This window comes from Raphanus sativus, chromosome 7, assembly GCF_000801105.2.
Source record: "Raphanus sativus cultivar WK10039 chromosome 7, ASM80110v3, whole genome shotgun sequence".
In the NCBI taxonomy this organism is placed as follows: Eukaryota; Viridiplantae; Streptophyta; class Magnoliopsida; order Brassicales; family Brassicaceae; genus Raphanus; species Raphanus sativus.
This window is the reverse complement of record NC_079517.1, coordinates 22,367,674-22,389,650: the sequence shown is the minus strand read 5'-3', so window position 1 is coordinate 22,389,650 and position 21,977 is coordinate 22,367,674. Positions and strand designations below refer to the sequence as shown.

General features: G+C 45.8%; 1 protein-coding gene across 1 annotated transcript; it reads right to left on the bottom strand.

Annotated features, from left to right (window-relative positions):
* Positions 1–2,640: 2,640 nt before the first annotated feature.
* LOC108850504 (uncharacterized) lies at positions 2,641–4,197 on the bottom strand. The gene is made up of 2 exons (XM_018624028.1): positions 3,894–4,197; positions 2,641–3,812 (listed from the first exon to the last, which is right to left on the bottom strand). The coding sequence occupies exons 1-2, from the start codon at positions 4,195–4,197 to the stop codon at positions 2,641–2,643; spliced, it is 1,476 nt and encodes a 491-aa protein (XP_018479530.1).
* Between the last annotated feature and the right edge of the window lie 17,780 nt (positions 4,198–21,977).

The window sequence follows — 21,977 nt, the reverse complement described above, 5'->3', positions numbered from 1 at the left end:
TCTGTGCTTTATGTCTAGTGGCATGGGTTGGTAATTATTAGGAAAAACTTAGGACTAAGTACTATTTGTACTTCAATTTTAATAGATTAGATGAAAAAGAAATTTATTGTTAAAGTGGGGTATATTAGAATTTTGGAATAGGTTAGTAGGGTATAATAGAATATTGTACACTTTTTTTTGGTGCAACGAAATTCAAATTAAAAGCCCAAAGGCCTAATAAGTTGTTTTACATAAAAGAGAGATGAGCTTTCGCAAGCCTATCAGCTGGCCTGTTTGACAGACGGGGAATGAAAACGAAAAGCCAAAATGAAAACGGAGAAGATGGAGATTTAGCCAGAGAGAAGATGTCAGATAAGACTCCATGGAGCTCGGTCGTCGATTTCCTCTGGTTGATTGCTCCTATGAGCTCTTGTGAATCTGATCTTATGCAGATATTGGTGATGCTGAGTGAAGCCGCGTGGAGGAGTGCTCCTCTGATCGCTAGGGCTTCCGCCATGCAAGGTGAAGAAACATGTTGCAGGGAGATACCATTGTGGTATAATTCCGCCGATGGGTCGCCTGATGGGTTATCGAAGAATATCCAAGCTAGCCCCGCCGATCCATGCTTCCACGCCGCATCTGTGTTACAGAAAACCGTAGAGGAAGGTGGGGGTCTTGATCGTAGAAGTTGTGTCTGTGGTGGCAACTTTGTGGCAGCAACGTTAGTGGTGGAGGGGAGATCGATTTGTGCCTGTTCCCATTCTCTTTGGGCCCTTATGGCTGCAGAGAGGATATCGCTTGGAGGAGTGGATCGATTCTCGAAGATGCGTATGTTCCATGCAATCCAAAGGCTCCATGCGATCCAGGGAAAGGGGTTACCCTTTATTCCAACTGGGGGAGGTACAATCCAGGAGTATGACTCTCGTAGGCTGGGAAGGACCGATGATGATTGAAGCGTCAGTGGCGAGGAGCCCCAATTCGCTAACTCCCAAGTCTCCTGCGCAATAGAGTAGTGGAGGAATATATGATCTGTAGTCTCCAGAGAGCCACAGTGGGAGCACGTTGTGTTGTGTAAGAGACCTCTTATTTGGAGATTTGTCCCTGTTGGCAGCGCGCTTTTCAGCATCTTCCAGAGGAAGTATTTCAACTTTGGGAGGAGGGGCGGGTTCCAGATCAGTTTCTTCCTCTCAGTGTCGTTATTTGGGTGAGCGTGTGCAGCAATAAGGCCAATCTGTTGGTCTTTGGGATTGCAGAGTGAGTAATAGCCAGATTTCACAGTGTACACGCCAGATTTCTGAAGTGGCCAGATGTAGGAGTCCTGTGCATCGAGAATGCTTGGTTGAATCGATCGGATGAGGGGAGCAAGCTCTGGAAGTAAGTTGTTAATCTTAGTCATGTTCCATTCCTTCGTTTCTCTCGATAAGATGTCTGACACCATTAAATCTATGTCCATCAGGAAGACAGGGCCAATGGGTTTCACAAGAGCTTCCGGTTGAATCCAGGAGTCATTCCACAAGCTTATCGATTCCCCGTTTCCAATCGTCTTTCCCAGGTATTGCAATAGGAGATCTCTTCCTTTAAGAATGCCTCTCCACCCGTGGGAGATGCAGGAAGTTGCTGAGACTTTTAGAAATGATGTTTTGTGGCAATACTTACCCAAAATGATCCTTGAAAACATGCAGTTGGGAGCAGTCAACAATCTCCAAGCAATTTTGGCAAGAAGGGCATGGTTGAAAGCTTGGATCTCACGAAAACCCAGACCTCCCATGCTTTCGGCTTAGTGAGATCATCCCAGGAGACCCAGCATATCTTCCTCTCTCCTGGCGTGGAGTCCCACCAGAATCTGGCAAGAACCGACTGGATTCTATTGCATAGGCTTACTGGTAGGAGAAAACATGACATAGCAAAATTAGGGATTGCTGATAACACTGACTGTAGCATAACTGCTTTTCCTGCCGTTGATAGGAACTGTGTTGTCCAGCTGATTGCTCTCTGGTGCATACGGTCTACTATGGAGGAGAATAGGTCTTTTTTCTTCCGGCCAAAATGTTCTGGTAAGTCTAAATACTTGCCTAAACCCCCTTCCCTTTTCAATACCCAAGATGAGTTTGACTTGTGCTTTTATTTCAGGAGGTGTCTTGCTGGAGAAGGAGATAGAAGATTTGGGGACATTGATCTTTTTCTCCGACGCGTTCTCGTAGTCCTGTAGGATCTTAACCAGTGAAGAGCAGTTGTGTTCGTCGGAGTTGGTGAAGAACATGGTGTCATCAGCAAATAAAAGGTGATTTATCATTGGGCTATGTCTTGAAATTTGTATACCTGGCAGATTACCACTGATCTGAGCCTTTTTGCAGAACCCTGATAACACCTCCGCGCAAATGATGAAGATATAAGGAGAGAGGGGGTCACCCTGGCGTATTCCCCTCTCCGGGCAGACCTTACCGAGGACCTCATCATTCAGAAGAAAGGAATAGGAGACAGTCGTGACGCACTGCATCATCCAGTTAATCCAGGTTTGGCAAAATCCCATCTGCTCTAAAACCATGCGTATAAATCCCCACTCTAATCTATCATACGCTTTACTAATATCAGTTTTAACAGCCATTGGGCATTTTTTGACTGCACCAGAGATCTTGAGGAAGTGGAGCATCTCGTGCGTGATCAGCACGTTATCGGAGATAGAACAGGTTTGAGCCGTAGAGATAGGATTTTTGATATGATTTTGTAATAGACGTTGCATAGGGCTATAGGTCGGTAGTCAGCAACTATTTTAGGACTCGGTATCTTAGGAATGAGCTTGATGTGAGTCTCGTTGATTGAGAATAGGAGGGTACCTGAACTGAAAAAGATTTGGATTTCTGATACTATTGCGGGTCCCACCGCTTCCCAGTTCGTCTGGAAGAAACTTGCAGAGAAGCCGTCGGGTCCAGGAGCTTTATCAGGATGTATGGCGAAGAGGGCTTCCTGAATCTCTACATGTGAGGGTATGGTTGTCAGCTGCTCATTCATAGGCGCTGAGATACATGGGGATATAGCCGCTTTGACCACTTCCAATCCTGATGAACCAGAGGAGGTAAAGATCTCTTTGAAATATGATGATATAATATTCAAGATCTGATCATCTTCAAATACAGGAAGACCCAGATCGTTTTCCAAAACAGAGATTCGATTACGGGCTTTTCGGCCTTTGGATGAAACATGGAAGAAAGAGGTGTTCTTATCACCTAAGGAGAGCCACAAGAGACAGATGCGCTGCTTCCAGTACTCTTCTTCTGCCTTGTAGGCACATAAAAGTGTATTGTTGAGGCGTGAGATAGCTGCATTATCAGGTACTGGGTTAGAGAGGGCAGCGTCTAGCGAACGTTGTATTTCCGTTATTTCCTTTTTACTATTGACATAATGTTCTTTGCTCCATGCAGAGATAGCTTGACATACACTGCGGATTCGATCTGAGACAGAGGCAGAGGTGTTCAGTTGCCAGATTCTATCAACTAAGGCCGTTATCTCTGGATTGTCTCGTAGATGTCTATCATAGCGGAAGACTCTTGCTGGTTTCCTCTTCTTGCCATCCAAGGTGCAGAGAATTGGTCTATGGTCCGAGGCTTCGAAGCTTAAGTATTCACAGCAGGCCCGAGGAAAGAGATCGGAGCAGGAGCTGTTTGCGATAGCTCGATCAAGGCGGCAGTGCACAGGATGAGAGTGCCTCTGTCCCCGCCATGACAGGAAATTTCCAGAATGCTTCAAATCAAAGAGATCACAAGCAGAGAGGAAGGAGCGGAAAGGCACGAAGGTGCTTTCAGGTCTAGCTATCCCACCAGATTTTTCTGTGCTGCCTACAATCTCATTAAAGTCACCGACGAGAAATCAGGGCGAGTCTCTAGCAAGTGAGATGTCGGAAAGTTGATCCCAGACACCTTGACGATCAGGAATCTCGGGGGCTCCATATATGAATGTGCTGAAAATGGAGGAGTTCTTGAAGGAGGCTTTTGTCTCGATAAAGTTCTTCGTTGCATCTAGGATTTGGATATCAGTTTCTGCTTTCCAGAAGAGGGCTAGTCCTCCAGCTCCCGGTGACAGTGGAGAGAAGAGATAGTGATGATCAAATTTGAGAGCTGCAAGCTCCTTGAGGACATAGGCGTCTGGATTCTTCGTTTCAGAGAGGAAGATAATGTCAGGGGAGTGTTGTTTGGTGAGATCCTTGAGCCTAGGAATTGTCATGGGACTCCCAAGCCCACAGCAATTCCAGCTCAGAATTACTAAGGGAGATGATCGTTTAGGGGCCGAAAATCCGGCGAGGATCTCCTTGGAGTAGTCCCCCTATGTCTTGGTGGAAGCACTGCTCTTGGTGATCCTTGAGAGACATGACGCGGAAGGGGGAGAACTGGTGAAGCGTGTGGGAAGCCATGTCTAGCGTAAGGATGACCCGCTTGTGACAGGAGTCTACGTCTTGAAGAGGCTCCAGGTAGAGATCTGGAGTTTGGAGTTTTCTTTCTAGTGCTTCTGTGGTGTCCGCTTGGTCTTCTGAGGAAGGCTGGAGTGCGCAGGGCTTCTGGTGTTTCAGCAATAGCAGGCGAAGATTCTACTGGAAACAAAGGTGACGAGATAGCTGGTTCTACTACAGGAGAGGCCTCCACATTAGCTCTGATTGCCGCTGCTATGATGTTGTCTGCAGCTTCATCCACTGAGCCGTCATGTTCAATCTGGAGGACTCGTTGTCTTCTGGCTGCGCTTTCTACTAGGTCCCCACAGTTGATGTACTGATAAGATGCCTCGCGTAGTTCATTCAATACAGCTTCTCTCGAAGGAATTGTATTAGTTGGGGAAGGAAAATCACAAAGGTCTAGATTTCTCCCAAGAGGTGGACCTTGTATCATCGCTGGTGGAGTGGGGCTATTATGATGTCGAGAACTCGATGGAGATCTACCCTGAGCTCTCTGTTGAGGGCTTTTTGCTCCCCATTGTTGGTTGTGACGATGGTTTGTACCCTCACCACAACTCGTCTTTTGATGTCTGTCTCTAGAGTAGAGAGGAGAGAGGCCTGAGTGTTGCTGTATTGGAGGAGGGGCCCTTGATGTGGGAGCTTCTGCAGGAACGATTTTATTAGCCAGAGGTTGGCCTCTGCTGACTGGTGGCGGCAGTCTCTCTCCAAAAGGTCTCCCATGCCTATCAATTCTAGCTTTGAAGCTAGTATCTGGAGCCGGAGTTGGGACTTGTGAGCGTGGACGATTAATACTGCTGTCTCTACGGGCGGTGGATTCATAGTGTTCTGAAGCAGAGTAGGGTCTTTGAGCTACTGTAGGTCTAGGATCCGCCAGAGGGCATGCTCTTGAGAGATGAGTAAGCATGTTGCAGATTAAGCAGTGATACTTCAAGTCTTCATATTCCAAAGATATTAGAGTTTCCTCGCCTGAGGAGAACTCAATGACAGCTTCTTTGGTAAGTGGCTTCAGTCCATCAAGTAAAACCCTAATTTTCGCTGATGTTTTGGTAATTTTGTAGTCGTCTAACGTGCCTAGATCGTGACCTATGTTGTAGATCGTAGCGTGGTGCCAGAAGTGAAGAGGGATTCCATGAAGTCGGATCCAGAAGGGGATCTGAGAGGGGAACTGGGGGGAGATAATCGGCTCCCATCTTTGGAGTATGACCATCCAGTGGTTGTAGTGGAAAGGTCGTTGAGCTAAGACGCTAACGAGATCCTCTTTAAGTTCAAATCTGAACTGGAAGCATTGAAGGCCAAGATCTGAGCATGTGACTCTGCCTTGGAGAGTCCATTTGCGAGAGAGGACCGCCAAGAGGGCTCCGATGGGTTGCTCTCTAGGGTTTACTACTCTACCAATTATGGTAAGAGCATTTTCCCTGATAAGTGCAAAGGTGTCTATCTCGGGTGCTCTGATGCGTCTGACTTGCGTTGTATCTGAGGTTAAGATGTTTTTCCCTTTTTCTTCCACAGTGAACTTTCTTGGCGCCATGGTGTGAGAGGGGTGAGCGTGAATGTTTCAGTGAAGAGGTTGTCAAAAGGTTCAGAGGGCTAAGGAGCAAATCGGTCAACAGGAGCCGAAACGGAGCTGTGTAGAGGAGTAAATGTCGACTCTACCACCTGAGAACGTTGGTTTTACTGACCGGGGGGGGGGGGGGGGAACACCATAGGTGCAGAGCTCCTCCTCACGGTGCGAGATGTGAACCTTAGACGCCGGGAGAGGAGATCTCCATCGAGATGAGCGGAGAAGACGTCGATTGTGTCAGAGGATAGGGAGTTGTCTACTAGATATTATTAAAATGGGAAAGGATTTGAAAGCTAACGGTAAAGAGGACAGTGGTTACTAGACAAAAGAGGAAAGTCAGCTTTGGGAACCACTTAGTAACCGAAGGTTAAGGACCTATCTCGAAAGCAGTGTCTGAGAGAGAAAACGCAAGTAAACCAAAGACAATATTTATAATACCCCGTCTTCATAAAAAGAATTATTTTTAAATAAATAATTCAAATAATTTATTTTGAAAATTTATTACGAGTTCGTAATTTATTTCTCGTAAATAAATTTTTGTGAAGACAAAAATATATGGAGTTTTTATCACTAAATTTGGATTGATTAATCATATGATTAAAAGGGAGGAAGAGACAAAGAAATATTTTATATTTCTTATGGTTTGGTTACAATCAACGTGGCAAAAAAAAAAAGGAAGAGGAGTGAATCATCTTCAGTTTGGCTTAGTCATCACCACGTGCTCATGTTGGAGGGGAGGCAAATTAAGAATTGATAGCTACGTGGGGAATAAGGAGAGAAGGAGATGATTAGTTAAAATTGTGAGTGAAATGTCACAGGCAGATGCATTAGTGGAATCACATATTCACATGATGAAACGTGGTCATCAAAGAGAAATGGTGGGGCAGCTGTCACAAACCTATTCACCTGGTTCCACTATAAAAGGAAGGTCAGCTCCTCCATTTCCTCATCATCTCAACGTGACCAAGAGAGAAAAAGAGAAGAAAAGAAACAAGAGAAAAGAAAGAAAAGAGAAAACAAGAAATAAAAAAATAAGAGAAATAGTTTTAGAGAGTTGCCAAGCAAGATCGCATGATTATCGATACGGAACCAAGACGAAGTTTTGGAGTGGATAAAAAAGGTTTTGTCAGCTTCCGGAATTAAAGAATCAAGCCATTTTGGTTAATCACTGTGAGTCACGGTTAATTGTTTGTTAACAATTTTTAATACAGGTTCCTGACATCGAAGACGGTTCCTGAGCTATGAAAACCGGACCGGTCTAGATGTCAGTTTGTTGTTCTGGGGCTTGAGACGATGTATGTGCTAAGTAGATAGCAAGACTAGTCTAAGCACTCGGGTTATTATAATTGTGTGTTTATTGTATGTTGTTGGTATATACGTACCTCGTGTTGGTACTGTTGTGTTAGAACCTCGTAGTGGTTTTAGTAGTTGCAGATCATTGCTTTCTCAAATGATACCACTAAACCGGTCGTGGTCCGGAAAGTGGTGGGCTCGGTTTAACTTGGCTTGATCACCAAGGCCGAGTGTCACACGTAGATGTGACAGCCCCCGGCGAGTCCGATAGAGGACCGGGGCACGGTGATTCTGATTAAGGACCGTGACCGGGCGAATTCCCGAGCGCCTACGCCTTTGTGGTGTAATAGTGAAGGGATTGCCGGTGTCTCTTGTATGGAGAAAGAATGATTCTGTTGGGCCCTAAGATTATATATATGCATTTTGATTTATTGTTTACTGCTTTAATGCTTTGTTATTAATTGTTGAACTACCCGTCTTGCTTGTGTTTGGGGTTGGGTTTGGGATAACGGGTAGTTGTATATGCTAGATTGGGAACCCTGACTCACTGAGTGAAATTAGTTCGCTCATTCCTCACCATTCTTGCAGGTAACCAGTAGTAAAGACCTTAGCGCTCGCGGAACTGTAGGAGCTGGTGTAGATTAGACATCTTTTGCTAAAGATTCGTTTAAAGTTATATGAATGTATGTTTTACTTTCGGCTGCGTCCATGGACCATGTGTATAATATTTTGGGCTTGTGAACTCAGTATAATATATATAAGATATAAAGTATGTTTTATATTCGAAACGTGTTGAATTTGATATTAGGTTAGTCCGACCTAACACAACCCTATGACTCGGAACGGGTTGCAAAGCCTAAGACTGAAGATTAGAGGAAACGAGTTTTGAATGGATAATCTGGGTTGCTTAATCTTATTTTGTGACTTGGATAGTCTATTCTTAACCCGTTGTAACATTTCCGGACCGGGCAGTGGAAGGTCTTTTGGGCATGATTTATTTTTAATTATTGTCTGGCTGGCTGACTGATGTCTAAAAACGGTTCGCTGTGTAACAGAGGTGGTATCAGAGCATGGTTTAGATCATGCGGTCAATCACGTGTTTTCCGTGTTTTATCGAGTCAAATGTGTCGCAAAAGATGTGTTAGGAAACCAGCAGGGTTCCGCTTTAATAAGTTTTCTAAATATGAAACCCATTTTCGTGGATTGCAGATGGCAAGGAGGGAAATGAGTGAAGGGGGACAGGATTGGATGTTGGGTATAGGCAGAGTCTCAAGACGGAGGAGGAACACGAAGAACATTTGAAGCTAGTAATGGAACGGTTGAGAGAGCAGAAGCTATATGCAAAGTTCAGCAAATGTTCTTTTTGGAAGAGAGAGATTGGGTTCTTGGGGCACCGAGTGTAACACCCCCGAACCGTCCTAGACATAGGTCGAACCACCGGCCAACAATCAAACAAGAACATGACCGACAGAGCGACCAACGCCAAGGGTTGGAGATGAAAGGCCAACCGGCCAGCCAACAATCAAACAAGAACATGACTGACCGTCCAACCCAACACCATGGTCCGGAAGCGCTACGTGACGGGCTAGGGACGATCCGGTCACAGTCACAAAATTTACTCCACGACTTAGACCAGTTCATCCACTAACTCGTCCCGCTAACTCAAGACATAAGGCTTTGCAACCCGTATCAAGAGTTAACGTTTTCCGTTAGATCGAGGCCTAAGGCTTTTCAACCCGTACAACGACCTAACGTTGTGTTAGACCGGACTAGTCAAATATCAGAGTACTCATGAAGCGCATATAAAACAATTACTTTATTGATTCAAAGAAATATTCATACATTGAATAATTCGAGACCGGTCCCGGCCTAACGCCAAAATCTAGTCAACTAAACGCAAATCAAAAATACCGTTTAACAAAAGGCAAGCAAATCTACACCGGTGGTCCTAACGTCCAGCACCAAGCTATCCGATCGTCCTACTAAAGAAACCTGCAAAAAGGACAACAGAGATGGATGAGTAACCTAATGTTACTCAGTGAGCTGGCTACCTCTACCCCAACCTAGAACTAACCCAGACAACCCAAAATAACAATCAATATAGCCTTAGCAAGAAATCTAAACTAAGGCTACACAAACTGTTACTGAGTTAGACATGGCCTCCTGCCATTGCCTAACTTCGAGTAACAGGACCCTGCATGAAAAACAAGTCAACAACCAATCCCCTAGTTAACCATATATACGCCTGAGTTCAATACTCGTGTAGTGTTAGACATCTAGACTATACAAGTATCATCAATCGGTCGACCAACAATCAGACAAGAACATGATCGGCCAACCAATGATACCACATAGCTTTAATATCCACCATCCTTCACAAGCAATCCTTCAGACACATACATGCCAACATCAGGCCTACACTAAACAATATCCAATCAACAATCACAACTACTATCTAATAAACCAGTTACTAAGTTAGACTTGGCCTCCTGCCATGATCTAACTTCAAGTAACGGGAACCTGCAAGTAAATCAATCAACCACAATCACAATAATAATCATCACTCGAGACTAACATAAATAAGATAAGCAGCGGAATATAATCCACCATTAGCATAATAATAAATATATGCCTCATTATGGCTATACTTAATATCACAACCTTACTCCTCACTTTCTCAACCACAGAACACCTAACTCACAGCCACAAAGGCACGCGAGCTAGAACATCCAATGAAACTGACATGTAACCCCGATAAGGTGTCACACGACGAAGCATGCTTTCTAGCAACCTCTCCGTACAGAGCATGCTTTATGCAACCTCTCTGCCCAGCCGCGTAGGGACATACTCTAGCAACCTTCCTTGCCGCAAACTAACATGTAATACCCACAAAGGATACCACATGACGGAGCATGCTTTCTAGCAACCTCCCCGTACAGAGCATGCTTTATGCAACCTCTCTGCCAAGCCGCGTGGGGACATGCTTACGTAACTTTCCTTGCCGCGTAGCATTGCTGATCAGGCAAGCTATCAACACAACTCAACATCATACCAAAAGTACCAGGAGTCCAGCCTATATGGCTTAGGACCCCGAGTAGTAACATATAATAAACTAATTAACAATATCAATGTTAATCAAATCAACCGGTTAGTCACTCCCTTACCAAGAGCTGACTAACCTCAACAAGCATAAATAAACAAGCAAGCATCTAATCTATCAAGCAACTACTCAATCAAACCGTTACCCAGATAGTTAAGCCTCCTGCTATGAAACTATCTTTAAAGATAACGGGAACCTGCACTCAACCAGATAACCAAGCAAGAATAGAAAACATGATGCACCCTAGCCCTAGTCCTAGTCAGGTTATTAACTCAGTCTTAATTCCGTTCATCTCAGCTTAGCCCGTGCCAAGCTGAGTCCAATTCAATACTAAAATAACCCTAAGGACTCTACCATGCAATAGTGTGATCATTCTAATCTATAATCTATATGCATACTCGATCTAACCTAAGTTCCAAGTGGAACTCAAACAAAACCAACTCACAGAACTATCCTAAATTCCAAGTGGAATTCAAACAAGCCAACTCACAGAACTATCCTAAATTCCAAGTGGAATTCAAACAAGCCAACTCACAGAACTATCCTAAATTCCAAGTGGAATTCAAACAAGCCAACTCACAAAACTATCCTAAATTCCAAGTGGAATTCAAACAAGCCAACTCACAGAACTATCCTAAATTCCAAGTGGAATTCAAACAAGCCAACTCACAAAACTATCCTAAATTCCAAGTGGAATTCAAACAAGCCAACTCACAGTGTTCTTTGCCGATAAGCAGCTGGTTGATCGGAGAGGACTTAGCCAAAACCCAACCTTCACATCTTGAATGGACTGGACTGGACTGATCTTGACTTGGACAGAACCTCCCCTGATACTGGTATGGACAGAACTCAACTCGAGCAGAACCTCCCCTAGCTCCTGGACGATTTCTTCGGACTTTCGGCAGAGTATCGAGCTCCAAATCTTCGACTGAACTGAACCCATGGATCTGAACTGACCTTGGACAGCACCTCCACTTGATCACCAGAGAATATGACTTGCTTGGACGAATTGATTTGGACAGAACCTTCTCTAGCTGCTGGATAATACTTCAGAACTTCTCGGCAGAGTTTCGGACCTCGAAAATGCTCTAGAACTCTCAAAACAACTCGAAACCTCTTGCTTTCTTTTTCTACTTTCTCTCTCTCTCTCTCTCTCTCTAGGCACGTTTTGGAGTGATTTTTGGTGTGTGGAGAATGAATGAAAACGAAGGAGGGGGTTGGGTATATATAGGATACACCAACCAGTGAGATTGCACCACCCGAGCGCCTGTGTGTCGTCCCGCATGCTTCCGGTTGCATGCGCGGCGACACCTCGTGCTCCACATGTATTGCTGCATGACTCAGTCACATGCAGAGAGACACATCCCAGTCCAGATGGCGTTCATCATGGATGGAGTGCTTGCATCGCGACACACGAGCCTCTTGGTGTCGATCAGCATGCGCAGGTTGCAGATACGGCGACATGTCGTGCTTCTGGGTGTCAAGCTGCATGTTCTGGCTTCATGCACGGCGACACCTCGAGCTTGTGTAGACACTCAGCTGGTTAATGGATAGACATCACGTCCTGATCACTTAGATCAAGCCACCTCGAGCTTCTCGGTCCATTTGTGCGGTTTCGGTTCTTCTGGTAAATTTTCGACCCGCGATCGATCTTGAATATTTTTCCGCTCCCGTTCTGATGCTCTGAATACTTTTAATAATCTCCATAGGAATCCTGATCTTGAATAAAAATATTTCCCAAGCCTCCGGCTTCCCTTAGAAATTCCGCAATACCGAAATTAGGGTTTTCGGCCAACTTTGGGTTTTCCCGTCGTGCTTCGATCCCGTCGTGCTTGCTTCCCGTCCTGCTTACTTCCCGTCCTGCTTCCGACTTATAATGTCTCCAGAATAATATACGAAGATTTTCCGAGAAAACTTCGTGATGAAGAAACGTCGGTCTTCAAAAACGTCGAGCTTCTAAACCGTCAACCTTCCAAAAATGTGATGCTTCCAAAACGACCGTCTGATCAATCTAAGACACTTCTAAAAATGGTAGAGCAGCTTATCTGACTCATGTTTCACTCACGATCAATTCTTCGACCATCTCGTACTTTGAAACTTCTCGATCCATCGTTGTCGCCCGCAATTCGACCACCAAGTTGATGCTCGACCAATCTTCTATTTTCTCTGAACCATGTTGAGTTTGAAATGATCAAAACTCAACATTCCTCCTCATCCTTTGATTCCCAAAAGCTTGGCTCCAAACTCCAACTTTGTCGATCTCGACCATTTTACCCCTAAGGGCGGGTTATCACATTCTCCCCCCCTTAATAGAATTCGTCCTCGAATTCTTAGATGTGTAACTGCTCAGCTTCACAACATGCTCTCCCTTAATGAGAATTTCTCCTTGGATCACTTCGTCTTGCGACCTTGATCACTTGATGTGCTTCTCATCGGTTTGCCCTTGGAATCTCTTTTTCGGTTTCTTTGGTCTCCATACTTGTCTCTGTCTCTCTTCAATGGAATGATCACTGCGTCATCTTGCTTTGCCTCTGCCATGACACTGATTTCCCATGATACTATCCTTTCCTTCGGATAGATCATTCTTGCTCCTGATTACTCAATCCTTTTTTCGATCTTCCTTTACCCAGATACTGCTGAAGTCTTTTTCCAACGAAGTCTCGGTTCTCTCCATCTGTCCAGTCCAATACCACTGTCCAGTCTTCTGAACCATCTTAAATCTATCTCTTCGGCTTTGGGTTTTTGGCCTTGAACTCCTTTCACTTTAAGGTTTTCACCATTAAAGTGCCGATCAACGAACGCACTTACAAGCTGCAACTTAATAGAACACTCACACGCAAGTTAGTCAACAACTAACCCAACAAACACTAACCACAACCTAACCGCAATGCTAGCAAGCAACCTAGCAATTCTAGACTCCACTATCTAATCCTAATTCTTAAAACAATAAATTCTATCGCTGGACGTGACCGGATTCCCTAATGCCTTTTGTGACTCCTTTGACTCGATAAAATATTTGAAAACCGATTAAATCATGAGTTCCGGAAGCATGGACGTAACCATGCTCTGATACCACCACTGTAACACCCCCGAACCGTCCTAGACATAGGTCGAACCACCGGCCAACAATCAAACAAGAACATGACCGACGGAGCGACCAACGCCAAGGGTTGGAGATGAAAGGCCAACCGGCCAGCCAACAATGAAACAAGAACATGACTGACCGTCCAACCCAACACCATGGTCCGGAAGCGCTACGTGACGGGCTAGGGACGATCCGGTCACAGTCACAAAATTTACTCCACGACTTAGACCAGTTCATCCACTAACTCGTCCCGCTAACTCAAGACATAAGGCTTTGCAACCCGTATCAAGAGTTAACGTTTTCCGTTAGATCGAGGCCTAAGGCTTTTCAACCCGTACAACGACCTAACGTTGTGTTAGACCGGACTAGTCAAATATCAGAGTACTCATGAAGCGCATATAAAACAATTACTTTATTGATTCAAAGAAATATTCATACATTGAATAATTCGAGACCGGTCCCGGCCTAACGCCAAAATCTAGTCAACTAAACGCAAATCAAAAATACCGTTTAACAAAAGGCAAGCAAATCTACACCGGTGGTCCTAACGTCCAGCACCAAGCTATCCGATCGTCCTACTAAAGAAACATGCAAAAAGGACAACAGAGATGGATGAGTAACCTAATGTTACTCAGTGAGCTGGCTACCTCTACCCCAACCTAGAACTAACCCAGACAACCTAAAATAACAATCAATATAGCCTTAGCAAGAAATCTAAACTAAGGCTACACAAACTGTTACTGAGTTAGACATGGCCTCCTGCCATTGCCTAACTTCGAGTAACAGGACCCTGCATGAAAAACAAGTCAACAACCAATCCCCTAGTTAACCATATATACGCCTGAGTTCAATACTCGTGTAGTGTTAGACATCTAGACTATACAAGTATCATCAATCGGTCGACCAACAATCAGACAAGAACATGATCGGCCAACCAATGATACCACATAGCTTTAATATCCACCATCCTTCACAAGCAATCCTTCAGACACATACATGCCAACATCAGGCCTACACTAAACAATATCCAATCAACAATCACAACTACTATCTAATAAACCAGTTACTAAGTTAGACTTGGCCTCCTGCCATGATCTAACTTCAAGTAACGGGAACCTGCAAGTAAATCATCAACCACAATCACAATAATAATCATCACTCGAGACTAACATAAATAAGATATGTTGGGGTCAAAAACGGTTATCTCGAAATCAACGGCTAAGTCTATTTGTCATACGAAAGAATAAGGAAGAAACGGGAAGTGATCTAAGTTTGGATAGACCGAACGACAAGGAATCCGCCTTGAAACTTCAAAGAGCCCGTTCTCTCAAACCGTGAGGACCCAGAGAACGATCAAGATATCAAATCGAAGCCCTCGTCGAGACGCACGTGCTGGTCCTGGCCGCCGGCGGCTAGCCCCCGTGCTGGTCCTGGCCGCCGGCGACTAAGCCCCCGTGCTGGTCCTTGCCGCCGGGAAACTTCAAAGAGCCCGTTCTCTCAAAACCGTGAGGACCCAGAAAATGATCAACATATCAAATCGAAGCCCTCGTCGAGACGCACGTGCTGGTTGTAGCCGCCGGGCGGCTAGCCCCCGTGCTGGCCGTGGCCGCCGGCGGCTAGCGCCCGTGCTGGCCGTGGCCGCCGGGCGGCTAGCCCCGTGCTGGCCGTGGCCGCCGGCGGCTACCGCCCGTGCTGGCCGTGGCCGCCGGGCGGCTAGCCCCGTGCTGGCTCGGATCTTCGGATAACGATCTTCGGTACACGAATCCCAGTCCCCGGCAGTCTGAAGTTTGTACTTTGAGTTTTTCTCAAGTCCTCGCAGGACGAATCATCGAGATTCCGTGTACGAAACTCCAGTCCTTACTCCAATCAAAGACCGTCGGAAACACTTCGGAAACTCGTAAGGTATCAACCGGAAGGAAGATCTTAAATTCTTCGTACGAAACAGCGATGGTTATCTTAAGACACCACTCGTCTCAACTCTACGAATGAATGAAGAACTTCCGGAGAGATCGTAGAAAACCACGGAAGTCCTGGAAACGGCCCGAAAGGGACTAAACACGATCGGACAGTCCGTTTACGATTATCTGAGATAGATACGACGATTTACGTTTATCTTTGCATAGCGAGATAAATGCTAAATTGCCGGAAGGATAAATGTCAAATTTCCCGAAGATAAATGTCAAGTTTCCCGATGAAAGCCGACGAAAATGGAAAGAAGCCCGCCTTGCGGCCCAGGAGGAGAATAGACCGTCATAAGAAGGAGTATATAAAGGAGCTTTGGGAGAGGAAGAAAGGCAGAGCGAAAATCATTAAGAGAGAGCAAAAATCCTAGAGGGAAAACAGATCCGAGATTTTAGACTGAGGGAACTTAGAACTTAGGTGGTTAGACTAGCAAGGCATGACCTAGGACGTCTGGCCGCCTCTCGTTCTGCCTTCATCTTGTCCACAGACTTCTGTTCCTTCGGAAGAATCTAACAATTCTTTTACTCAGAGTTCCGCACATAGAAACCCTAGGCGTTATTCTCGACACGCCCGTTTCTATGACAAACGCTCGTACTAGACGAACTCCGTCAGGCAGTTCGATCTCTTGTTCAAATCTTTCTAACTGAACTACGTCCGACTTGATCCTCGAAAGGGGTACGTAGGCAGCCTTTCTCAAGGTCCAGTCCCAACTCTTAACAAAACCCTTGTTGTACTTAGAGTTCCGCACATAGAAACCCTAGGCATTATTCTCGACATGCCCGTTTCTATGACTAACGCTCGTACTAGACGAACTCCGCCAGGCAGTTTGATCTCTTGTTCAAACAACTCCAACTGAACTACGTCCGACTTGATCCCCGAAAGGGGTACGTAGGCAGCCTTCCTTAAGGTCCAGTCTCAAATCTTAATAAAACCTTTCCGCATTTATTTGATCACTTGTCGTTGGTTGTCGCAGAGAATCCGGACCTTCAGGGAAAGTTAGGTTTACTTAGCTTTCCTCCGATTAACTTAACTAAAATCGACAGTGCGAATTTCGGTTCCCACAGTTTGGCGCTAGAAGGAGGGGGGGTCGGATTCTCTTACTCAAAAACCTACGATTGGTAACAACAGCATGGCCACATCACCTGTCCGCAACATCGTGTCATTCGGGGACAGAGCAACGGCTGGTCAAGCCAAACCTCACAACGAACTCCTCGTTATCAGACTAACGATCCAGGACATCGACGTAGCAAGAATATTGGTCGACACCGGATGCTTGACAAATATTATATATAAGAACGCTCTCGAGAGGATGGGAATCGACCTAAGCGCTATCACGGACGATCCCAACCCAATAATCGGACTCTCAGGAAACATCACAATGACCCTCGGCTCAGTCGATCTCTCGGTCAGAGCCGGGAGCGTCACGAAGATGGTGGAGTTTTTGGTAGTCGACGGTCCAGCAGCATATAACGCGATCGTCGGGACTCCGTGGTTAAATTCCTTGCGAGCAATCCCCTCGACTTTCCATCTGTGCCTCAAATTTCCGACCCTCCTCAGAGTTGAAACAATACAAGGAGATCGTAAAGCGCCGCAAGTCTGCTTGGCCGCTGGGTTAAAACGAAAAAACTCTGAGTCCGAAACTAACCCAAAAAAGCAAGCAACTCACGAACCAGCATCGCAGGACCCTCCAGAAATCTTCTGGCAGTCGCAAAGAGCTGAGGTCCTGGAAGGAAAACGTGAGCCCACTTGCGAACCAGTAATTTCGGTCTGCCTCGACGAGACTAACCCAGAGCGGTGCGTGGAGATTGGAGCCAATCTCCGCAATCCAATCTCCGCAATCTATTGAAAGCAGAACTCACCGCATGTCTCAAGAAGAACCTTAAATGGCAAGTGTGCGTCGACTTTACTGATCTCAACAAAGCATGCCCGAAGGATTGTTTTCCGCTTCCGCACATCGACCGTCTGGTCGAGACAACCGCAGGAAACAAACTCCTATCGTCCATGGACACAACCCCCCTCGTTTGGGATTATCTAAGAAAGACTTCGGTAAAATTCATAAAAAGACTTGGTAATGGAGACGGATTCCTGCCTGCCGTATAAAACGGCTATGGTTAGCTTGAACACCAGTTGCCTTAACTATACGGGGAATTGAAACCTTTCGGAAAAACCAGCGTCACATCGACGGCTTTTTCTAAAGAAAAATCGTAAAAACGTCTAAGGCCCAAGACAGCCCAAAAGGGGCCCGAATCACGGCTAAACGACCCACATACGATTTTAGGAAGGATCGAGCCCAAAGCTGATATGACGGTCTGATTACCAAGTAGAGTTTCGACTGAAAATGCTTTTTAGAATTTCTCCTGGAAATCGCGGAGAAACCCCAAACTACTCATGAAACAGAAAGCACGACTGATCGGGTTACCAATCATCGTTTCTAATGATAAAATTCGATAACATTTTACGGAACACCTTTCGTAAAATAAATTCTCGAAAATATTTCACGAGACACTTTTGCATGATTAAACTCGACAACATTTTACAAAACAGTTTCCGTAAAATTAACTCGACAACATTTTGTGAAATAACTCTCGTAAAATAAAAGGTCAACAACGTTCTAAGAAACATTTTCTACACAAGGAAAAACCTACGGAAAACAAACAAGAACGCAAAAACACGCACAAGTCGAAGGAACCGAGCAGCCGACTCCGGTCGTGGGCGTGGCCGCCGGGCGGCTAGCCCCGTGCTGGCCGTGGCCGCCGGCGGCTAGCGCCCGTGCTGGCCATGGCCGCCGGGCGGCTAGCCCCGTGCTAGCCATGGCCGCCGGCGGCTAGCGCCCGTGCTGGCCGTGGCCGCCGGCGGCTAGCCCCGCACTGGCCGGCGGCTAGCGCCCGTGCTGGCCGTGGTCGCCGGGCGGCTAGCCCCGTGCTGGCTCGGGCCGTCGGACGGCTAGTCTTCGTGCGTAAGTTCTAGGCCCCCGGGTCGTCAGAAATCCGTGTTTTGCGACTTTCCGAGATCCCGCAAACAAAACTCCTTCTCTTGCTCCAAGATTTCGAAGAATCCATAAGACGTCAACGGACAGGAAGACTTCGTATAAAACGGTGATGGTTATCTTAAAACACCATTTCCCTCGGCAATGGATCGAAGATCTTCCGAAAGACTCGACATCCAAGTGTTGGCTAGCCCCCGTGCTGCCTCTAGGCGCCGGACGACTAGCGCACCCGTACTGCGCTGGTTATCGGGCGACACAACATTCGTCAAGCACGGCAAATCCTCGCAAAACTATTCCGACGATAGTCCAATCCAATACTTTGCACCTTTCGTAAAATAATCCTAGACAATACTTCACGAGACAGCTTCTGCGCGACTAAACTCGACAACATTTTACGAAACAGTTTCTGTAAAATTAACTCGACAACATTTTGTTGAAAAACTCTCGTAAAGTAAAAGCTCGGCAATATTTTACGAAATATCATTCGTAAAGAAAAACAATATCATAAGCTTCTTGACCTGACCAGTTCACTCATAGCTTGACGAAATATCAAGTCTCACTCAAGTGACGTCTTGCCAATCATTTTCGCTTGTCCGCCCACCTTAGCCTTCTTCGAGTTTCGCCTACTTCTCCTCCCTTTGCTTCAACGATTCTGCACTATTCCTTCGGGTACATGGTCGATTTAACCAGCAGTACGAGGAAACGAGGATATGAACTTAGGCGAAGACCTTTGACAATAAAACGTTAGAAGACAAAGAGGAACGGACATGAGGCAATCTCGAGTAATCAATGAGACTAAGGTATGTCCGACTTAGAAAATTTTATCATAGGAAAGGAATGGGAACGTCTTGTAAACCGCCGTAAAATTTAGGGAACTTAGGACCTAGGTGGAAAGTCTAGCTAGCTAAGTCTTAGGCATTTTCTTCCAGTTTCGTTCTATTGTTCCTTGACTGTTTAGGCATAACGCGCAAACCGATCTAATCTCTCGAAAAACCGAGAAACGATCGCCGCGCATCCTTGGCATACTCTTTCCGCTTCCGTGAGACTAATGGCACGACGGAGAGCTACAAAATTAACGAAATAACCTTCGGTAAAACTTCATGAGTAACCCGAAGCAACTTTCGCCAAAAAAACGAAACCTAAAGTGGAAAATCGTTTCGAAAAGCCATCACCCATAACTTGGAAAACTCCTCTATGATTGGCATGTCTATCTCGACGAACTCTATTCGGCCCTCGGCCAACTACGTCTTTCCATAAAGCCCGAACATGCACTCGACATCGCCATTAAGGACAATCGTCAACTAAACACGATCTTAACGGTAACACAAAGGGTCATGGACTGGTCTTTTACCAACGACTTCCTTGGCTAAACGGCTGAAGTCAGCCTCCATGCCGGTCTACAATACTTAGCGACCACCGCTCCAACCATGTAACGGCTAAAAAAAGACAATCCACGATTTGTCGTAAAACGACAAACGGATATTATGCAAGCAGTTTGTCGTATAACCCAAAATCGGAAATCATACGATAACGAAACTCGATCCTAACAACCAAATGGTTAAACGGAAAATCTTAAACTTATCATCAAATCGATTAAGTTCTATACGCCCCATAAAACGCGGCACGAAAAGAAACGCTCGTAGCAAAGCTCCCAGAGCTATACGAGTCATTCTTACAAAAACAAATCTCAGAAGGCCAACACTTCACGAAACATAGTGAAGTTAGACGCTTCCCCCCCCCCCCCCGGTAAAATTTACGCGACCCTTCGGTCCTAAATCCTCAACACAATTCGCCAACTACTAAACGGCTGCGACAACGGATCCAGTATCCATGAAACGATTATCACATCCAGACACATGTCTCTCATCGCTTACACCTAAAATCGCTCTCTAAAAAGTAGCATACGGACCAAGCGACAAAATCACAATCCGAAGTGACTACTCGGATTCTATCTTTAACACTTGACGAAAGTATAAATCAAATCATAAGCGAAAGCCCATAATCCTCTTATGGCATGAGAAAAATAAAATCACAGCACTGCGAGACGTCGCTTCGTGCTCGGATAAACATTTTTCGATAACAAATTCATACGCCTTCAAAACGGCATCATTTCGTTGTTGCTGATCACAACAAACGAACTCTAACGTCCTAAACAGACAAGCCACCTAAGGGTAGGCTCTTTTACATCCGACAAGGATCCCATAGCGCGCTATACAAAAAATCCAAATTTGGTTCAGCACTTCGTAAAGGAAGTAGCTCGATTCGTGCCCAGACAAATCATATAAGCCGATACCACTTCGCGGATTTTAAAACGGTACGAATCAGGTTAAAATCACAAACAGGCAAAACGAAAGCCGATTTGTCATCGCACAGCCTCAGTCTGAGAGTAAACCTAGGTCTTGCCCTAAACCCAGCCTTGCTGGTATCTTAACATCTCATAGGCAAAGCGTCAACGACGCGAGATCCCAAAACTTGTCTCTTCACTCAAGTCTGAACGTTTTCACGAATTTTCGCGTAAATCGTAAACCGCAGGAAAATCTCGCTTTGTACAAACTACGGATACGGTGATCGTCAGGGAGGCAGGAATGAGACGACAACTCACACCCTGCCCCTCTAACTTCGACAAACAGAAGTTCTAAACGCAAAATATTTTATAAATGCATACCGCGAGTTCAATACAACGCCCTAAAAAGGGCAGGGACTCAAAGCCACCAACGGCCAGTCCCGAAATCATACATAATGGCCAACCAACGGCCGAAATGTAATCAAAATAAAAATCTCTAAAGGGATTGATAAACCTAGACGCTCCCCGGAGCATCACCTTCATCCTCAAAACTCACCCAAAGTAGGAACGGTCTCACCGTCGCCTCCATTGGTCGCACCACCACTGCATGTCTCATATGCGCCGGCTTCGCGATCCTTGACTGCGTGGTCCTGGTCCTCCGAACCCTCCGAATGCAGGACAAGGGTGCACACGGATTTCAGACCAGCAAGAATCGAGTCGAAGTTGAGCAACGAACTCACGGTCTTCCCGACGTCACGTTCAAGATCGCCAATCAAAGGTGATGTGGATTTCCGCAATGAAATACTCTTAGCCAAAAATTTCGATTTTCAACTCATAATCTTCCGCCCGCAAGATCGCTCCCGCATCTTGCATGCTGGGGGGCTAACTGTTGGGGTCAAAAACGGTTATCTCGAAATCAACGGCTAAGTCTATTTGTCATACGAAAGAATAAGGAAGAAACGGGAAGTGATCTAAGTTTGGATAGGCCGAACGACAAGGAATCCGCCTTGAAACTTCAAAGAGCCCGTTCTCTCAAACCGTGAGGACCCAGAGAACGATCAAGATATCAAATCGAAGCCCTCGTCGAGACGCACGTGCTGGTCCTGGCCGCCGCCGGCTAGCCCCCGTGCTGGTCCTGGCCGCCGGGCGGCTAAGACCCGTGCTGGTCCTTGCCGCCGGGAAACTTCAAAGAGCCCGTTCTCTCAAACCGTGAGGACCCAGAAAACGATCAACATATCAAATCGAAGCCCTCGTCGAGACGCACGTGCAGGTCGTAGCCGCCGGGC

Coding starts and splice junctions, on each gene's coding strand:
- LOC108850504 (XM_018624028.1), bottom strand. CDS start 4,197: ATGACAATTCCTAGGCTCAAGGATCTCACCAAACAACACTCCCCTGAC. Junction 3,813..3,893: donor CGAGATTCCTGATCGTCAAG/GTGTCTGGGATC, acceptor ATGAGATTGTAG/GCAGCACAGAAAAATCTGGT.